At 36.4% G+C, this 20810-nt stretch overlaps 1 protein-coding gene across 1 annotated transcript in view; it reads left to right on the forward strand.

Annotated features, from left to right (window-relative positions):
* CHDC2 (calponin homology domain containing 2) overlaps positions 1–18359 on the forward strand; it is a gene marked incomplete at both ends in the record, with an annotated part of 38216 nt that extends 19857 nt beyond the window's left edge. The window contains 7 exons of the mRNA XM_010077925.1: positions 2387–2487; positions 3819–3947; positions 5639–5891; positions 6679–6888; positions 10568–10661; positions 11241–11381; positions 18164–18359. Coding sequence (XP_010076227.1) covers positions 2387–2487; positions 3819–3947; positions 5639–5891; positions 6679–6888; positions 10568–10661; positions 11241–11381; positions 18164–18359 — 1124 coding nt within the window. The remainder of the gene's footprint in view (positions 1–2386; positions 2488–3818; positions 3948–5638; positions 5892–6678; positions 6889–10567; positions 10662–11240; positions 11382–18163) is intronic.
* Positions 18360–20810: the final 2451 nt, after the last annotated feature.

Consider the following 20810-nt stretch of genomic DNA (forward strand, 5'->3'; position numbering starts at 1 on the left):
GCCCTGGGCTGTTCACTGTTTATGGAGTAAGATAATTGACTTATATTTGCATATTAGTTGTATTTTGGTTGGCACATGCTCAGCTAGCCCTCAGCTGTTTGAGCAAGATATGCAAGATAGCCCTTGGCTATTGTGTTGTTACCTGTCTCCCCCAAATCTATTCTGAGCTGGATGCAGCTGTCACGACGAGACACATCTATTGCAGCCACCACTGGTGGTTATTGCTTGAACAGGTTTACGGGATATAAAGGTCAGATTTTGGGGGAAGAGCACACCATCACGGCATGGAACTGGGAGGAACTTCTCTTGCAGCAGCACTGTAAGATCAGAGGCATTTATTTGAACACAAATATTCTGTAGTGATGGCTGTTCTTTATATTCTAGGTTGTGCAGTAGTATCTTTGCTTTGAGTAGTATCACTCATTGCATTTGGGTAACTAGTTGAAATGTACTGCAGTTGTTCTCAAGTACGCTTTTCTGTGTTTCATTACTGTGCAAATCAGAGCATGAATGAAGATTTGGCATATGTCCAAATCTCAGATCATCACTGAGGGTTGAGATGGCTGAGGTGCTCACCTCAATCAGGGAAATCAGAAAGTTGACTGAGTCCAATAATACAGGTGTATGAGTTACTTTTGTAGAACTTGAGAGGTATGTCTTTTATTAACTTTCATACAGCTTTCTTCCACCCCTGCCCTCAATTCTGTTGTCTGAAGTTAACCTAACATATGCCTGCAGAGTACTGAGAATTGTCGTTTATCACAGTAAAGTAATGAGCTGGAAGCTGGCAAAATTTATGTGTTGTAGTTATTGATCCTGTTTGTCTTTAGATGTCTTGGTAAAGGTAGAATATATATTATGCTCTGACACCTGGTTTGGGCATGTACCAATGGACATTTTCTACATATAGATAAATGTAGATATACTTCTTATAGCCATCAGTCCTGCTGCTGAGATTTTTGCTGAATAAAGCCAGAAAGAATGAAGGTAGCTAAAAGAAATGCTATGCTAAAAGGTATAACTAGCCAAGGCCCTTGCCCCACTCCCAGCCAAGTTCCAATAGGATTGATATGTCCTAAGAACAAACCAAAACTTTGCAGCACTGGATTATTAATTTAAATAACTGCTAGCTAGGAAACTGTAATCCAGGTGTGAATATTTACAAATAAGAAAGATGGGTATGGACTTTGTTTGGAGCCTTTCTCTAGTTAATAAAGTTCTGCTGAAAGTGGTATCTAAGAATATTGTGTTTGGAGAGGGAAGTATGAGAGGGGAAAGAAAAAGCTACTTGCTGGTACTTTTAAAACATTTCTGTTTTCCTTGATTATATTATACTGTAACAAAGCAGGAGAAGCTAATTGTGTCATAAATTAATCTGAAAAGTCTTATGACATCTTTTAATACTAATATAAATTTACATTAAATAGGAATTTGTCCTTCAATATGTAATTTAAAGGAAATTTCTTTTATTCTGTGCAAGGTATGTTTTCAATATGTGTTATTCTTAATATACTGAAACAAGATGGGTAATGGCATACTGTTTGAAGTATTAAAATATATTTTTCTTTGTATTTTTGACAGCTTAGGCAAAATAGTTAATGTTAGTTAATATTTTAACATGGAGTACAAAAACAGGTATGTAACAATATATGTCTAAACTCAGTTGAATTACCTGTCAGTTTCAATGACCTAAGAACATACATAGAGATGGCTAACAAGGATCCATTGATGGCAGTAATTTGCTTGTTGACTGCACCCAGAGAGATTGAGGTTAAGTATGAAAACAGGGTTAAAAGGTGTATTGCTACACATTAATATAGCTGTTACAGACAGTCTAGTGAATGTTGGAGCATGCACATCAATTTCTATTATATTCTAGCAATTGCAGTCAATATCTCATTTTTAAATTGAATCTATGTCTAAATATTTATTTTGGTATTTCTGTAAAGGCTTATAGAATAAACATTAAATCAAAATAGAACTTGCTTTTCCAGAAAACTTCCCCTGTTAAAAGTTATAGGATATATTTAGCAAGTCAGCGAACTCCTTTAGGACACTCATAAATAACAGCTGTAATTTTAATTGTTTTTTCTTTCCAGACATACAGAATTCATTTATTTTGTGAAAACTCTGCTAACTCTTGGACTTTCAGATTCATGATTCATGCATTCTCATAATAAAACTATGAAGTGGAAATACGATACTAAACTTCACCATTCCAGCATGTACAGTCCAATCTGTGCACTCTCCTATTGAACCAGTACAGAAGAGAAGAGTTCTTTGGACACCTTGATTCTGTCTTTTGTTCTTTTGCTGAAATATCTTGATAATCATGGCTAAATAGAAAACTGTCCCTTTTTTCTTTTTTTTTTTTTTTTTTGAGCAGGTTCTCAATTCAAGTTGCTGCAACAGCAGAGAATTGCCTTCTTACTTTATACCCATATTTGGCGTTTCACCGCTATGATCAACAAGTTATCTTGAGAACCAGTAAGCAGTCAACATTCTACCTCTTAAAATTCTAGCATGTCCAGTATTATTATCAGTGTTTTCAGTGTGATAACATGGATGTTATAATCAAGATGGTGTTTTTCCTCATTAATTACAACAGGATACTGCAATTAAATTTTTAAAACAGGTTAATAGCTTCTGTTTTCTTGTTGAAAATGAGGAGAACTTATATAAATGATTAGGTAATGTTTATTGAAAAATATTGAACAATCCTAAATCTTACAAAATCTTTTGGTTTTAAAGTATGAGTAGTGAAAACAGCCCAAACAGTAGAGAAGAAATTAACATAATTTAAATTATATTGATAGTGATTATCAATAATTTCTAGGACACCAGTTGAATATGTTTTGAAGAAAGCAAAAAGAGAAGAAATCCACACAATTTTATGCTTTGTAGACTTCCCTTGAGGATTGAACCAAAAATGGAGCAATGATTTTATAAAAACTGATCTCCCATTAATAATGGACTATTTCTGTTATGTATTGATGGCTTATTGGTTTATTTATGCTATCACTCATTACCACTAAATTCATTGAGTCTGTTTAATCTGTTTTTGTATAGACTGCTTTGGTGTGGAATGCTGTTTAATGTGACCAAACCATATCTATACAACAGAGTGGCTTTGAAGGCTCTTAAGGAAAGCTTTGCTTCCACATATCTGACACAGTGCTCATGTGTTGTTTGCTCCAAACCATGCAATTAATGGTGCCAGCAATCAAAAATTAATGAACATCATAGAGTTATTCCTTCTCTTGCTGGTGTGTTTACTTCTCTAGAGACTGGGTTCCTCTTCTAGTGTTGTTCTGGAGACTGACCTCAGAGACAGCTAGCAGAGGGTACTGTAATCCTATCGTAGGCCAACATGAGAATGTCAGAATATATATTCTGACAGAATTGATGGATTGATAAAGCATAATTTTGAGTTTGGTTTGTGAAATATATATTATTGAGTCTGAAGGAGGTTGATATGTTGAGAGTCATTATAGAGCTGTGATCAAAAATTCCTTAGGAATATTGTGTTCATGACTCAGAATTCTTGAATTGGTGGTGTTCTGATAGGTGCTTTTCAGCAAGTGTGAAGACCCGTCCTGTAAAACATACAGTTAGTGGGAACAAAAATGCAAGTAATTTTTTTTGTCCCTGGTCTAGTGACCAAAGTGAGGTTTTCATCATGAGTCAAATGAGAACTGTTACTGGATTAACTGAAGCACAAAATAGAAAAATATAGAAGCAGATATCTGCTTATAAACTGTTAGAGCACAGACAGTAAAATGTTTTACTCAATCGCAGCTTGTAATCTTGTTTTATAGACAGTAAAGACTGCAGTAGCGGAGAAGTCATTTTGCATCCATATTACACTTCACAATCACAGTCCTGTAGTATTTCTTCAAGTTCCTTTGGTGCAACCACTGACTCAACCTATGAAGATTCTCAATCGGGTATAGTGCAGCTGTTCACTTTGAACATTTTAAGCTCTTATAACTGCCTTTCAGCTTGCTGTTTTAAAGAGATATGTTTCATGTGTGTAAGTTTTGCCTGAAATGCTGCTGCATGTATAATCAATTAATATTAAGGAAGCTGTCCTCTCCTGTGACACCATGGGAAACCTGGCTGAGAGTATAGAAGCAGAAAAAACTCTCCTTCCTTTTAGCAGTCTAAGTGGAAGGGAAATTAATCAAAATATTAAAAAAAAAGTAACAATCAAAAAATGTCAAGGTCCCACTTGCAATAAACATGCCCTTGGGGGAGTCAGCAGAAGATTAACTACTGAACAAAACTAAGGGATAGTTACTCAGAAGGCTGTTGTTTATGTAGTCAAGAACTAACCAACCATATACACTCTGTAAATAAACTATGTTCTGCAAAGGTCTAGTTGTATGCTCAGGTTAGACTTTGACATTTTTATTGCATTTGTGAAGTACTGTATAAAAACGACCACTGTCAATGAGCCTCTGTTAAGGTGCTGTTCCGTATGAACTAGAAGTAATAGAACTTCTGTAAGGCTGTCAGCTGACTAGAATCTGAGGCTGTTGACAGCTCTTCTTTCAGCTGCTAGTTTTCTAACTGGGAAGTTAACACGACAGAAGTTACTGCTTCTGTTTTATTACTGTTAGAATTCCACTCTTGTAGATCTGCTGATGTTGTTGTGATCATTCTCTAAGATATTGCCAAGACAAATAAGGGTAGTTAAACAGATTAAATAGTAGCTCTTTACCAACAGGGTTCATTTTTAATGGAATGATGTAAAAAGAGCTCAAAAGAGCAACTCAGTTTCAGATCTGGAAAGGCAATAATATCTGGTGAAGGTAGCAGTGGCAGGATGGGGAAAGTAATCTTGTCAGCTGGCATAACAGCACAACCTCAGATCTGACTGCATTATTATCTTAAAAAGGGTGACTCTCTTTTCTTAGTATTGTATTGTTTTTTTTCTTAAATCCTAACAATGTTTTTATTCATTGTCCAAAGTATTAGTTTTATTTTTGCATCATTTAATGAAACACTGAAACTGCAACAGTGGTATTAAAATACACCTTCAAGGACGGAATAACCTAAGTTATTTGTGCTATGAGTAAAATTGTTCTGTTATCTTTTATGCAATAATATTGTTGTTGATGTTGCTAACAGCTAGTAGTTCTTAAAATAGATAATCTAAGCTAGGAGAGGAGAAGGGAGAAAAGTCCGAAGACTTATAGATGGGGGTGTAGGCTTAGTTATGCCTATACAGTACCTGATAAACTGTTTGAATACAAGTCAGTTACTGAGCCATGCTAAGGGATGGTGTTGACTAGCTAATAAAGCTATACCTATTGGAACTGTATCTAAGACAGCAATTGTAACAGCAATCTTTAAGATTGCTGGTTGTGTTCTTGTAAGATATGCCTGAATTTATTTTTTATGATTGGGTAATATTTTTTTCTTTAAGTGAAATCTGATTCCAAGAATATAATTTTTTCTATTCTCAAGATGTGTACATGTCACTTAAATTGTTTACTCCTGAAATAAGTTGATATTTCGTTGTCTGACAGTTTTTTGTTTTCTGAAAACAAATGTGTGCTAAAAAAAAAGGTTTTGTACTAGACAAAAATAGGGAGATAAAGAATCTTTCTGGATTTTTTTGTGTGTCATCCAGAGTCAGATACTATTGAAAGTGAGAGTGATGAAGACAGGAGTGAAGAGAGTGATGAAGAGAGGAGTGAAGAGAGTGAAGCTGTCAGTCAAAGTGGTGGGAGAGAAAATGAGTTTGAATCGTCTTTTTTTCCTGATGAGGGCAAAAAGGAATTCATTTTCTTTCAGAAAACACTAACTGCTGTTAAGAATTGGTTCACTCTCTTTGGTTGGTCTAAGGGACAAAATCCTCTTTCAATACCATATTCACTAAGAAGGTAAATAATTTCTGCTTACAGCTAACTAATGTCTGCCTAATAATATGTTAGCACTTCAGTATGTATGATCTGAGGATTATAAACACACTCTAACACAGAGTTGTATATTAAAATTGTAGCATCTATGTGCTCGTTATATGAAAATGCCATTCAGGTAGTTTTTTTTCATTTTCTAAAATATATTTCCAACTATGATTTTGTGGTGTATCATAATGCAATGTATGTTAAATATACAGTTCAAACTATATGTCACCCTCTTAACTAAAATTGATTCTCCTCCCAGAATGAACACAGTTCTAGTAATTGTCCCTCTTTTGGTGGCATAAATAAGTGCTTTAGCAATATGTCTTTTTTCCCCCCCACATAGTCTGAAGATTAAGAAACAGATGGGAAAGCAAATTTCACAATCAACAGTCTTGCAAACACCCTGGAAATGTATCAGTCCTAATGTCATCACTTAATTGATCTTTTCTAGCTTGCTACTGAATAATGAAACCAATTTCCTGGGCATTAATAAACATGATAGAAATCAAAGTTATGTTTGCAGAAAGCAGTGAGAAACAATTTATTTAGGAAATATTTCACATTTACTTATTAAATGGTCCATACAGTTCAAAATTCTTACATTATTCTGAAAGTTCTGTAAAAAGGAAAAGGTGGTATACTTTTCAAACTTCTTTCTGCTGTTTTTACTTCATGGTTTATTAAATTTATCGTTGTGATGTAGATAATGTTAGTTCATTTTGTGCATTTAAAAGAATAATATCACAAGCTTTTTCTCTCTTAGTGATGTGTGTAAAGTCCAGATGACCTCTTCTCAAGAACAGGTTTTTAGACAAGACCGTGGCAAAGATACTAAGACTGTTTATGACATGTTATTCCATCTGAGTGGACAGTTTTTGCCAGGTATTCCATCGAGCCAGTCATTGCCCCTTGATCCAGTTGAACGAATGTTACAGCTCCACTGGCAGCATTCTGCATTGCTTGCTTTCCTTAAGTAAGTACATGTATGATGAAATATGGGTCTCTTTCATTTCCACTTTTTTTGTTAGGATAGTTCAAATGTAATTCCAACTCAACAGTATGCAGTAGGTTTAGGGTTTCAGTTATACTTTATCTTTTATGATCTAAGATTTATGTATTATAAATTTTAATTAGTTTTTATCAAGTTTATTCTCTGTAGCTTGTGCTAATTGTGGTGTCCTTTGGTAGGGTTATATCCAACACAGGAATTCCACAGGAACTCTGCTCCCTTAATTATGACAGAAGATGACTCTCAACCTCATTCCTTAGACAGACTCGGTAGACAGTTAGGGCAGGTTTGCCATTGATGATCTTACCATTCCACTGATGCTCTTTGTCCTGTAACTACTGGCTTTAGCAAAAATTTAGTAGACACTTTGTAATCTATTAGTCTTTCATATTAATAATATGCCAAGAAATGGAAGCACTACTCCTGCTGCTGAACAAATTTTGCTATTAACTATCTTAATTGATAATCTTATCATGTCACATAATATGGAACAACTGTCAAAGATGGTGCAAATCACAAAAGGTTAATAAATTCTTCTTCATCTTTCTTGGCTGTCACTGCAGTGAAACAGAGAAGAAAATTAACTTTGGAGAAAGTCTAATGTCATGAGATCCTTAGAGATCATCAGAAGCCTTGAAATACAGCGTCTCTGCTTCTTTTTAGCAACCTCACCTAGTGTTTAAGAGGCCATAAAGCCATTTAAACCTGTCATTTACTTACTGTTCTGAATGCAAGCTTTTCATCTGAGAAAAATGGACAGAGATGTAGCTGTATCTGAACTCATAAATGAGACCAATGCACACTGCTCCTTGTGTAACAGAAAGGCCAGTAGCTGCAGTGAAATACCAGCAGACCCAACAATGTTTCTGATGTTTTAAGGTCTGAAAGCATAACGACAGTCAGTGTAGTGCCATCAACAGGTATCTTTTCATGGGTATCTCTCACCAGAACTATTCCAAAGAGTGATAAATTACAACTTTTAAAAACTTTATGGAAACAAGAAGCTGCGCTGTTTATCTACCATTATCTCAGATACCTCTTTCTGTTCCATTATGGAATTGTACTTTCAATAATTCCATCTTCCTGGGCACACCGCGTCACCTCATTAAATCCCATAAGCTTTCTCAATGCACTGATGTTGCAGATGAGTGTTTAGATAAAAGTGCGACTTTACAGATTTTGATGGCAAGGTTAACTCTATTACTTACTACATGGAGGAAACATACAGAGGGAAAATTGTGTTAGAATGGTTTTGCTAAAGGATTATATGTGCCCACCTGATTCTCTATATCGCTTAGCTGAGATTTCAGTTTCATCATGCTTATACCTAATTCACTTTCCGTCTGGGTGTCTGATGTTAGTTTGCTCTGAAGTTCGAAACCTTCCGTGTGGGTGTCTGGTGTTGGTTTACTCCAAAGTTTGAACCCTAGGTTTCCTGAAGCAGACTCTCAGGCACCAGATCTTATAAAAATAAACAATTTAATAGGGAGGTACAGCAGCAGGGTCAACTCCAGCTAGGTGCCTCCAGAGAGGGATGGGCAACCCTGAACAAAGAAATCCCTGGGCAACTATACCCTTACAGGCTCTTAATCTGCACCTCACATGGTTTTTTAAATGATTAAGTTGATTAGTATTCACTTGGCATTACCACATCCTGTTAGTTTCTGCCTCTACTAGTTTGTGTGAATCCTGTCAGATTTCTTCATTGTTCCTGATTTATGGATATGCTTTTCCTACTTGTGCATTTTAGGATCACCTAGAATATTTGCATTTCTTCACAACGTTGTGATTTAAGAGTGTTTATAGATCCTAGTGCAAAAATGTCTGATATTCGCACTGCTGGCATGACTGTATGTAATGATGATAAGACATCCAGAGTAATTAATCTGTGATCTCCTATCCTGCATGTTCAGTGTGATTTGCGGACAGTGCAAATTTCCTTCTGAAGGAAGCCCAGGAGAGCACTCTGAGAATAGAAACACAGATCTGAGCTTTCTTCTCCCAACCACTGCTTTCTGGTCAGCATGGTTCAAATAAAGCATAATTAATCTTTCAAATTTTCTGCTTGCGAAAGCAGGTGCATGTTGTTCACTGTTTCAAGCAACTTTCCAACTATCAGTTTTATTTTCCTTCCCTGAAAAGGCTTCCTTGGTGCCTTACCACAGGAGTAAAGGAAAAGTTTGGGTATTTTACAACACAGCTAGTTTGTTGCAAGCTGTGTGTCTCAACGAAAATAATCTTAACTGTGAAAGTACTGGCATGACTGGCATCATGTTAAATAATAACCTTAATAAGGAAGAATTTTTTTAAGACAGTGTTCCTCAATAACAAAATGCAGCTAATTAGGAGAACATTCAGTATATAGAATCCATCTTTAGTATGATGATATGTAACATTGTTATATAACTTCTCTGAGGATGAAAATTGTAGATGACACCTATTCCCATATATTTACCAGGTAAAAACATGTGAAAGAAAGATAGGACACCTGAAAATATGAATATTGTATAGCTTCCTTCTTTTACCATTTGGGAAGAACTGAAGTTTTAAAGGGATTTCATGTGGCAGAGTCTATGACTTAATGGTGAATGGGAATTCCAGATATGGTGAATTTTAGAACGAGACTATTAACTTGATGCTATTTTGGGATCTTGCTTAAAATATGTGTGTTTTAAAAAACATGCTACATAATTGTATGAAACAGGAAATTTCAATAATCTGAGAAGATAACGTCACTATGTAAATATGGAGACAAAAACCATGCTGCATAATAAAAAATTTACCAGCATAATTTCAAACTGTGATGTATGACTCTTAATGTATGAAGTAATTTGAATTCAGACTGTATGGTACCAGAAAGGTATGATCACTTCATTTGAATAAAAGACTGTTTATATAACAAGAGAGGCTCGCTTGATTATTATTCACATTAGCCATGTTAAAAACACAGAGAGCAATGTAAATCTAGGTACGCTAGGATAATCTTTCTAACCTCAAAGTCAGGAAACTTTTCTGCCCCCTGAGAAAAATAAACTTAAGAATTCTTAATTATTTCCCCCTCTTTCCAGCAACATTTGTTTAAACTGTGTCATTTGAGATAAAGAATGGTCTTTCATCACTTGGAAGTTAGCTTTTTTTTGGTATTCAATCTGGGGAAGTTGCCTTTTGGTACCGCAATTGCTTTTCCTATTGCATATATCAGTCACTTGAGAACAGATGGCAGGTCAGTTTAATAGAGTTTTGAAATACCTGTGCTTACACCCATAAGACTTCCAATATCAGACCTGCAGACAGATAAAAACATCATCAAGTTTTAATGCTACTAATGTAGAATTGGCTTTCACATGGAAATAGTTATTGTACGTTTTGATGCTTTGTGGTATAATAAATCCTTTATGGAGGAACAAATCTCGTAAAGAAACCAGTCTGTCCATACTTGTAGGTGCTTTTAGCATTTAGTTGTAGGCATAGGAATTGAACATGAACTTCATTAACAGAAACTATCTAAAGCAATTAGTAGAACTGGGTCATTAGTCCAAAGTGTACTCAGAAATTACACATGTTGAGCAGGTTGAAAAACTTGAACTGCTCATAAAAAGATTATTTTGCCTACCTATTAACTTTTCATGCTTTGTGATTTCAGAAGCCACGGAGCATATCTTCCTCATGTTATGCCAGAATTTCTGCTGGAACCTGATGATTATAAAAAATGGATTAAAATGCAAACTGAACTGAAGGTAAGTATGGGCTTTTTTGTGTGTGTTTGTTTTGTTTCATTTTTTGTTCTTTTTTTAACAAAGACCACATGCTTAATGTCAATCCTTTGAAGACTAATGGAAGTCCTCTGTGGACCATGAGTATTCCTACTGCAGAGGTCAGTTTGTATTGCATAAATCTAAGCACATGCACAAGAGTGAACAGAAATTTAAGCTGATACTGTTTCTACCCTCCGCCTGTAGTTTTTCTCTTTCATTTCTTTCAGTCCTACTGATACCTTTGATTAATTTTCAACAGATGTATTTTCTCAAAATAGAATTAATTTGTCTGGTTTCTACTGATTTTACCAATTTAAAAAAAATATTCTTTGTGTTGCCTCTCTGTCCTGATTACTGCTTTCTACTCCTGTCAATTCTGTATTGTGCTTCTTATGCCTGAGATAGCAGTAAACTGTAAATTATTCTAGTGCTGATCACTGTTGTACTATAGTTGATGTTATCAGTCATTTATGCCTTTGATTCATTATTGTCCTCTTGTGAGTTTCCTATCCAAACTGCTGAAATAAATATAGAAAATAAATCCCAGTCTTTTATCTGAAGGGTCACACAGCTGAGTTGAAAAAAGGAGATGTGAAAAACTCAGACATATTTAGTGACAAGCATCTATTCATTCTGGAGGACAGCATATTTGAGAGAATGAGCAAACGAGCTTGGACAGATGTGCTACTGCAGACATACAAGGTAAATTGTAGATACATTTACTACTTAAATTCTGAAGAACTGATGGCAAAAAACTTTGTTTTGAAAAACATCTGTGGTAGGGTCAAGTGTTTTTTTTCCCAAACATCTTTAAAACTAAATACTCCTAAGTATTTTATCTCTCTCTATCAGACAAGAAAAATATGAGTGAGAACATTTTCATTTTCTTAGTTCTGAAACTTTAGCTGTGTTAATATGTTTCAGTTAGCAAATGCTATGTTAGAGCAGTCTGCATTTTGTAGAATTAAATGTTATAGAAATCTTTTATTAAACCCTACCACGCTTTTTTGTTACCTTGGTTAGAAATGCTTTTTGCTGGAAATACTTAGTTGACTAGATGTATACATAACCATGATATTTATTATCTTGTATTAGAATGGAATTTCTTAACAGGTAAACATTTTTTATATAATTCTTTCAAGATGTAATGAACTTGGTCAGTATGGACTTATCAGATTTTATTCAATTTTATTCTTACTGATTGTAGATAAAAATTTTGGATGTCTAAATTGTATTTCCCAAAGTAAATCTGATGTGCTCACCAACAATCAGTAACATGTGTATACCTAAAAATAAATATTTATTTCTATTCAAAGGGAGAGAAAATAATTTAAAAATATAGATATTTTCTGGGCTTCCCAGTACAAGACAAACAGACATACTAGAGAGTGACTCCAGTGAAGGGTCCCAAAGATGATTTAAGAGACTGGAGCACCTGCTATACTGGGAGAGATGGAGGTAGCTGAGATTGTTCTGCCAGGAAAAGAAAAGGTTCAAGGGGGATCTTATCAATGTGTGTAAATATCTGGAGAGAAGACAGCATCAGATGCTTCTCAGTACTGTCCACTGACGTGGTGAGAGGCAGTAGGCACAAACTGAAGTACAGGAAATCCCATATAAACATAAGAAACTTTTTCACAGTGAGGGTGGTCACACACTGGAACAGTTTGCCCAGAGGGGCTGTGGAAATTCCATCCTTGGTGATATCCAAAACCCAACTGAACATCATTCTGGCAACCCACTCTGGCTGATTCTGCTTTGAGCAGGAGGTTTGGACTAGACAATCTCCAGAGGTGCCTTTCATCCTCAACTATTCTGTGATTTTGTGATTATTTGCTGAAAAAGCATAATAAAGAATGACTAAAGTTATCTTAAAGAAGGTATGTAACAAAGATGTAGAGTTCATATAAAATAAAAAAAAAATGAGAAAGATAGCTGAGAGAACAACAGACAGCAAACTATGTATGCATGGGCTGAGACGGATAACCCTAAGGACACATGGGAACATGGACGTGCAAAAATGCAAACATAGTGATTGCTATTCTTTCAATTTGATGAATTATTCATAGCTACATGAAAGATTAGCACAGAGCAGAAAAACCCCAAAATTATAGTATGCACGTGTGTTGTGTTGTTTTGGTTTGGTTTTGATATTTTTTTTTTCCTAATGAGATTAAATTCTAAGAAATAGATAACCTGAAATGGCTTGATTCAGTTGAGTGTTATATTGTATTTATGTGGCAAGGTTTTGGCAACAGGGGGCCTACAGGGGTGGCTTCAGTGAGAAGATGCGAGCAGCTGCCCCTGTGTCTGATAGAGTCAATGCCAGCCAGCTCCAAAACAGACCTGCCACTGGCCAAGGCTGAGCCCATCAATGATGATGGTAGCACCTCTGTGACAACATTTTAAGAAGGGGGGGAAAAACTGCTGAGCAACACCAGCCAGAACAGAGGAGTGAGAATATGTGAGAGAAACAACTCTGCCAACACCAAGGCCAGTGCAGAAGGAGGGCAGGAGGTGCTCCAGGTGCCGGAGCAGAGGTTCCCCTGCAGCCCGTGGTGCAGCCCATGGTGAGGCAGCTGTGCCCCTGCAGCCATGGGGGTAATGGGGGAGCAGAGATACACCTGCAGCCCCTGGAGGATCCCATGCTGGAGCAGGTGAATAAACCCAAAGAAGTCTGTGACATTGTAGGAAGCCCTCACTAGAACAGCCTCCTGGCAGGACTTGTGGCCCCATGGAAAGAGGAGCCCAGGCTGAAGAAGGTTTGCTGGCAGGACTTGTGACCCCACGGGGGACACATGCAGTAGCAGTCTGTGCCTGAGGGAATGCACCCCATGGAAATTATCCATCTGGAGAAATTAATGAAGAAGCAATTCCCTGCAGCCCTGGGAAGGACCCATGTTGTTTGTGGAAGACTGTCTCCTGTGGGTGGGACCTCATGCTGCAGCAGAAGAGCATGAGGAGGAAGGAGTAGCAGAGAGAACGTGTAATGAACGGACTGCAACCCCCATTCCCTGTCCCCTTGTGCCACTTGGTGGGGAGCCAGTAGAGAAAACGGGGAGTGAAGTTGGGATCAGGAATAAAGGAGGGGCAGGGGGAAAGGTGTTTTAAGATTTTTCTTATTTTTCATTATCCTACTCTGATTTAGATTGGCAATAAATTTAATTAATTTCCCTAAGCTGCGTCTGTTTTCCCTGTAATAGTAATTGCTGAGTGATCTCCCTGTCCTTATCTCAACCAATGAGCCTTTTGTCATATTTTCGCCCTGCTGTCCAGTTGAGCAGGGGGAGTGATAGAGCAGGTTGCTGGTCACCTGGCAGCTAGCCAAGTTCAACCCACCAGAGGTATATTGGGAAATAAACTTTAAACATTCACATGTGTACTATCAAAAAGTTTCAGCTGTTAGAACATTTATACTTTTTGTTTTGATAATGTTATTGATGTCTAGGTAAAAGAGAAGTTAACTTCAGTTTTGATCAAATTATTAATAATTTCAATTTGCCAGTTAAGATAATTTCTAGTACTTCTTACAGTAACAGTTTAAAGACATCTTCAAACCAAAAATAAAAAATGAATTTTTAATTTGATCATTTCTGTAGTGTATCATTATTTTTTGTATTGTTGGAAATGGGGTCTGTTGAAATTTTGTTTAAGCCTAATAAATCAAACCAATGAAGATATTTGTTTACCACATTTGAATCTTGTGCTTTATTTAGTATGATCACATAATAGGAAAACATTACCTAATTAATTTAAGCAAGATATTTTCTTTGCATATTTTCTCAACTTTGTCAGAGAGTGGCCACACTATTAACAACAGCCAAACCCAGCTGTAATTAGTCTGCTCCTTCAAAGATAAGATCATAGGGTATGAAATCAAGCAGCTGATCGTTTGATGCTCACCTGTTCTTTATAAGAACATAAAATCAGATCATTGTTGTGAAGAATACAAATGTCTTCATTGAATTTTTAGCTTAAACAAAAAAGTTTGGATTTTGTTGAGTTTTTTTTTGGTGTGTGGGGTTTATTTCCTTTTGGTTTTTGTATGCGTGGATCTGCAGTTGTGTGCTGTGGTGTAGCTGAATGGTTTACCCAAGATGTCTGTGGTTAGGAAGAAGATGCAGGGAGAAAGATGGAGGTTTATTGGTTATGTTCTCATGAAGCAAACCTACTTACTTTGAAGGGCTTAAAATGTAAAGTGAGGTGCAAGATAGGATGTGAAAAATGAATTGAAGTTGTGCACTAAGTGCTTACTTAAATCTGCGGCTTTTTAATCTTCTAAAAATGATGATATGATTAAATACTGTTTTGCAGGTGGCAATGGTTCAGCTTGGCTGGTGCCTTAACTTTACAGTAAAAGTTTTAATTCTTTTTACTATTTTCTTCTGTGTGTGCATGTCAAGTGAAAACTTGTTAAATAAACTTTGTAGACTTTCCAGTATCTGAGATCAAAGCATCATCATGAATTTACACTAATGTAGGTGTGGACTACTACTGAAAAGACATGTCTTAGAACTTGGGGAAAAAAGTTTTCCTGTCTGCATTTTTGTGCCCCTTTCCTTATGCTAGAACTACTGGATTAGGGTGGTGCTTACAAATAGATGGTGACTCAATTTTTTTAAAAAAATTAATTAAATATGGATACTATAATTCGTGTCTCATGTACATGAATAGTTAACTAGGTTTTGTATATTAGGATATCACAAAAGGTTTTCTTCAGAAAGACTTGAAAGCAATGGATGACAGTCCTTCATGTTGTCTGGAAAAAAAAGAAATCCAAATTTAATTATGGAAGCTGTGAAGCCACATGGCTGTAGCTGTATTTTCCTGTATGTAAGAAACTTGCTCTCCATCTGCAGCAAATGGAGGGACTGAAAAGTTTCAACACTTTGCCTCAAGAAACCAATGCTTTGTCTAATATATCTGTTAACATCTGGTATTGGAAACTAATATAAAGAGAAACAATTATAAAAGGGGTGCAAGCTGTTTTAATTTTGATTAGATGAAATTAAATAGCCTTTTCTTTATGTATATATGTATCAGGGAATTAGACATAATTGGGAGGGTTTATGGGACTGAGAAACTGTGCCCAATTCACACTTCAAAATAACATATTACTGGATTGACGTTCATTGTTAATAGACATTGTCAATTATTCATTTTTAGTCTTTTTTTTTTCCTTCTTTTTTTCCTCCTCCAAACAGTTAAACCTTAACAAACTCATCCTGAATTATCTGGAAATATATGACTCTATGGAGCTGATGCAGTATAGTTAACATTTATGGCCATGGTCCTCAATAGTCTTAGTCACTGGTCAGGGTGGTCAGTCCTGAGACCTTTTTAATGAGGGAGGATGGAACCAGAGCTGTTGACTTCATCATCGTCCTCAAAATCAAGTCCTGTATTTCTCCTTCAAATACCTTTTCCTATGCTGTAATTTCAGTTGGTAAAAAAAATTGATCAAAGGTATTGTGCAGAATTTTTACTTTTAACTTCTTTATATTTCTTATTTATGTACATACGTTTTTAAATATTTTACTAAATGTACATTAGTGCAATACTTAATCTAGAACCTCTGAGTACCATGAATTTTACTGTAGGCATTATAACATTTATTTTTTCAGGAGAAACAGTCAGTGTAATTTGGACCTAAATGAACAACTGGGTCATGAAAGATACCATTTCAAGACTGTCTATAGATTGCACTGGAGATCAGTATAGCAGTTCAGTAATTAGTGCTTTGGATAGAATATATGTAGTAATTCTTGGAGTCCGTGTGGGTCCAGTGATTTCATCCAGTTCATCAAAACTTTGAAAAAAGTTGGAAACAAAAAATATTTAGAATCATAGAATTATAAAAGATTTCAAGTTGGAAGGGACCCATAAGGATCATTGAGTCCGATTCCCTGTTCCTTACAGATCTACCTAAAATTAAACCAAGTGACTAGGAGCATTGTCCAGACACTTCTGGAAATCTGATAGACTTGGTGACATGACCTCCTGCCTGGGGAGCATGTTCCAGTGACCAACCACCCTCTCAGTGAAGAACCTTTTGCTAATGTCCAATCTCAGCTTCTCTGATGTAGCTTAATTCTGTTTCCTCATGTCCTATTGCTGATCACCAGAGAGAGGAGATCAGCATCTCCCCCTCCACTGCCCCCCTTGAGGAAGTTGTAGACTTCACTGAGGGCACCTCTCAGCCTTCTCTTCTCCAAGCTGAACAAACCAAGTGACCTCAGCTGCTCCTCCTAAGTCTTGCCCTCGAGACATTTCACCATCTTGGTCATCCTCCTCTGGACACACTCTAGTAGTCGGATGTCCTTCTTACCTTGAGGCACCCAAAACTGCACACAGTACTTGAAGTGGGTCCACACCAGTGCAGATCGGCACAGTCACCTCCCTCGACTGGCAAGCTATGCTGTGCTTGATAAACCCCAGGATGTGGTTGGCCCTTTTGGCTGCCAGGGCACACTGTTGACTCATGTTCAACTTACCATCAACCCAGACCACCAGATCTCTTTTCATGGGGCTACTCTCCTGCCTCTTATTCCACAATTTGTATGTTTTAGTAGTATTACCCTGTCCCAGGTGCAGAACATGGCACTTCCTCTTGTTCAGTTTTAAACAGTTGGTGACCGCCCAGCTCTCTAGTCTCTCCAGATCTCTGTAAGGCCTTTCTTGAGGGAGTCCACAGCTGCTCCTAGTTTAGTATAATCAGTAAACTTAATGTACATTTGATTTCTGTGTCCAGATCATTTATACAAACATTAATGAGCATAGCCCTAAAATTGAGCCCTGGGTAACCCCACTGGTGACTGGATGCCAGCCTGCTGTAACCACATTTAATATAACTCTTTGAGTCCGACCTGTCAGCCAATTGTATTGACTTGTCTAGCTGTATACTGATCCTTTTGTCCAAAAGGATACTGTGAGAGACAGGATCAAAAGCTTTGCTAAAATCCAAAAAACCCACATCTGCTGGCTTCCCTTGGTCAACTAGATGAGCGACCTTGTCATAAAAGGAAATTAAGTTGGTTAAGCAGGATTTTCCTCTCATGAACCCATGCTATGACCAATTACTGCGTTGTCTCTTGAGTGTTTTTCAATAACTTTTAGAATAACCTTCTCCATAATGTTACCAGGCACTGAAATAAGACTGAGAGGTCTGTATTTACCAGGGTCTTCCTTCTTTCCCATCATGAAAGTTGGGGAAACATTTGCCAGCTTCCACTTGACTGGGACCTCTCCAGACTCCCAAGAGCATTTGGAAGCTTCAGTTTGCGTATTGTTTAAGGAAGCAAAGGAATTCCCTAAAACCTCAGCAAATCTGTTCTCTTGTGTGTTATACATTTATGCTAATGTGTAATCTCTTAAACCTTTTCTAAATTAGGAAACCTTTAGAGTTTGAAGTGGTTTTTTTATCATTCAACTTAAAATTGTTCTTTTTACAGTTTTTGCTTAAAAACCGTTTTTTTTAATTTCAGGTCTTTGTTCTTCAACGTGTTTCTTCGCATAATATCACTGATCTGTTCAGCTTGGAAAGTCTTCACAGCATGCCAAGAATAAAGTTAGAACCTTTATCCAGCAATATATATTCTCCATATGAACGAACCATCCTCACCTGGTTGAATAAACATTATGAGAAGTATCGAAAAATTGTGTGGAGAGATTGTCAAAAAGGTGAAATAATTCTTTCACTATGCTCTTCCTTCTAGTACTAATTTGTAGACTTTTAAAATTACTGAAAAGTATTTTTGGGGGATAAGTTATGGCCTACCCATACATATTTCCTTTCCTTTTATTTTTCTGTTCCAAGATCAGCATCTTTTGACTAGCACTGTTAATGAAGTATCTTCTGTGTTCTATGTGTTCTTATAGTTTCTAACTAGGCATAAAGGATGAAGTGTGGTGAACCTTCTCACTTTCTTCTTTCCATTAATGATCTCAGTAAGGAAATGCTAACAGTAATCATTTTATCTTAATTTTCCTGTCTATAGTCAGGTGCAGTTGTTAGTATTTGTGCCTATAGTCATGTGTTTGAAAGTTGGCTTTTCAGAATTTTTAGGATAATTTTTATATTGCCTTTTTTCTAATGCCATTTAGGAAAGCCATGGAGACCAAGGTTCCAGATTATAAATATTATCCTACTTGCAAGGTCAGTTTGACACCACATGATGCTTGATTAAGGTTAGAAAAAAATGACCTGTTCTGTTTAATACTGACCTAGGCAGTTCTGGTATTGAAATCTGATAACTGTTCAACCAGTAGTAATTATTACTTCTATTTCCCTGTATGATTTCTCCCTTTTGCTTCTTGACCCTAAGTTCACTGTCTCTTTCAGTATTGTTTTTGGATGGGCAGTTAACACCAAGAAAGGGCAATCTGATGCTTATCAGGGAAGAACTCCAGAAGAATGACTCATAAGCCACATAAGGAAAAGATTGTCTAGCATCATTTTTGCCTTCAGTGATTTCTGAACTGTATGAATTATGGATAATATATTTGCCTGTCATCTTCCATAAGTCTTATTTGGGCATATTCTCTACCTTGTATATGCTTTGAATATCACATTGCTTTTCTCATTTTATCTATATGGAAGCAAATTACACAAGAAATTCTCAAATGTGTTGAATAATTCTTCTGATAAAATTGAAAGGTGAGTCTATACTCCTTACATCTAATAGAAATAGATTTCTAGCTGTCAGCTCATAGTTTGGGTCTGATCTTATGATTAACTTGGGGAGCTTCCTTAGCTAAGGTGACATGCCCTTCAGTAAGTAGGTGTATTTGCAATGTGTTCTTTTATTGTCTTTGTCTAGTGCCTGCTTTAGTGGAGCTGTTTTACAGTCATGAGCACTCTGCTCTGTTGGGTGTTATCTGAGTCCCATGTGTGTATAGATGACAACTTGCAGAGAGAATGGCTAGATACGGGGCCAGTGTTGTGGCTCAGCATGGATATTGCATGGATATACTCCTCAACCTCACTTTCTGTTCTCTTTATGGTAGACTCTAGTAATACCTATTGAGGCAAAACTAGCCTTGTTCTGTCCTGTGGGAACTCAGTGGAGAGAATATAAACATCAAAATGCACCTTACTTAACATTAAACTTTTAATTGAGTTATAATGTCTAAAGACGAGAGGAGTGGATCTGAACCAGAAAGTGCAGATCTAGTGGACACTACTGGGAAAAAAAACCCAAATGACTCAGTCTGAGTGGAATATCTACTGATGATGAGTTTTAAGGAGCCAATTATTCCAAGTGTCATTTTATTTGCCTAAGAGCATGTAATAAAGTAGAATATTAAAATGGTTTGGTTTTTTTAATGAGTTGTCATAGAGTTATCAGCAATTGTAAAGTAGGATTTTTTGCAATTAGTTGATTCTAAAGGCTCCCCAAAACTGGCACCTGAAAAGAACAATTTAATTACAATAGTGGAGTTCTCAGAAAATAATAACTTCTATTAAATCATGTTAGTATGACATATAACTCAGTAGGTGAATTTATCAGTTTGTGCAGACCTGGTTGCAGATTTGACTCTGGGTCACAGGTGAAAATTAATTTTGTGCTTAGTGCTAGGGGACATTTATCTGTGTTACAGTTCTCTCTTAGAATTTCTCTTAGTTATACCTTTGCGCTTTCAGAAAAGTGCAAGATTGGAATGAGAAGGCAGAGATTACATATGCTTTCTGTTTGTGGGAATTTATAGATCCTGCCTTGCTATATTAAGTTGTATATAGCTTTTTTTCATTTATTGGTTCTATATTCTGTTTGCTATAGGTCACACAGAAATAGCTTGGTGTATGCACATGAGCATACCATTTTCTTTTGCTTCTGTTTCCATTCATCTCACAAACCTACAAAAATTAGCATTGCTAAAGATATAATATTTTTTTTAAAAATGAGAAAATTCTGACAAATTATGACATTCATAGTCTTAATCTTATACCTCTGCATTATGAAAGTTCTTAACTGTGTGATCTTATACTGTTCGGCTCCACAGATGACCTGCCTCAATATCTCTTTGAATGCTCTGATTTAGCTTTCCCTTTCCTTTTACTTTTTTGCTTTTGCTGCCTCAGAATAAGTAGGTTTCTCCTACTGCGCTGTTCTTTCTGCTAAATGGGGCAGA

The sequence above is a fragment of the Pterocles gutturalis genome, unplaced genomic scaffold, assembly GCF_000699245.1.
Source record: "Pterocles gutturalis isolate BGI_N339 unplaced genomic scaffold, ASM69924v1 scaffold17933, whole genome shotgun sequence".
NCBI classification, from domain to species: Eukaryota; Metazoa; Chordata; class Aves; order Pterocliformes; family Pteroclidae; genus Pterocles; species Pterocles gutturalis.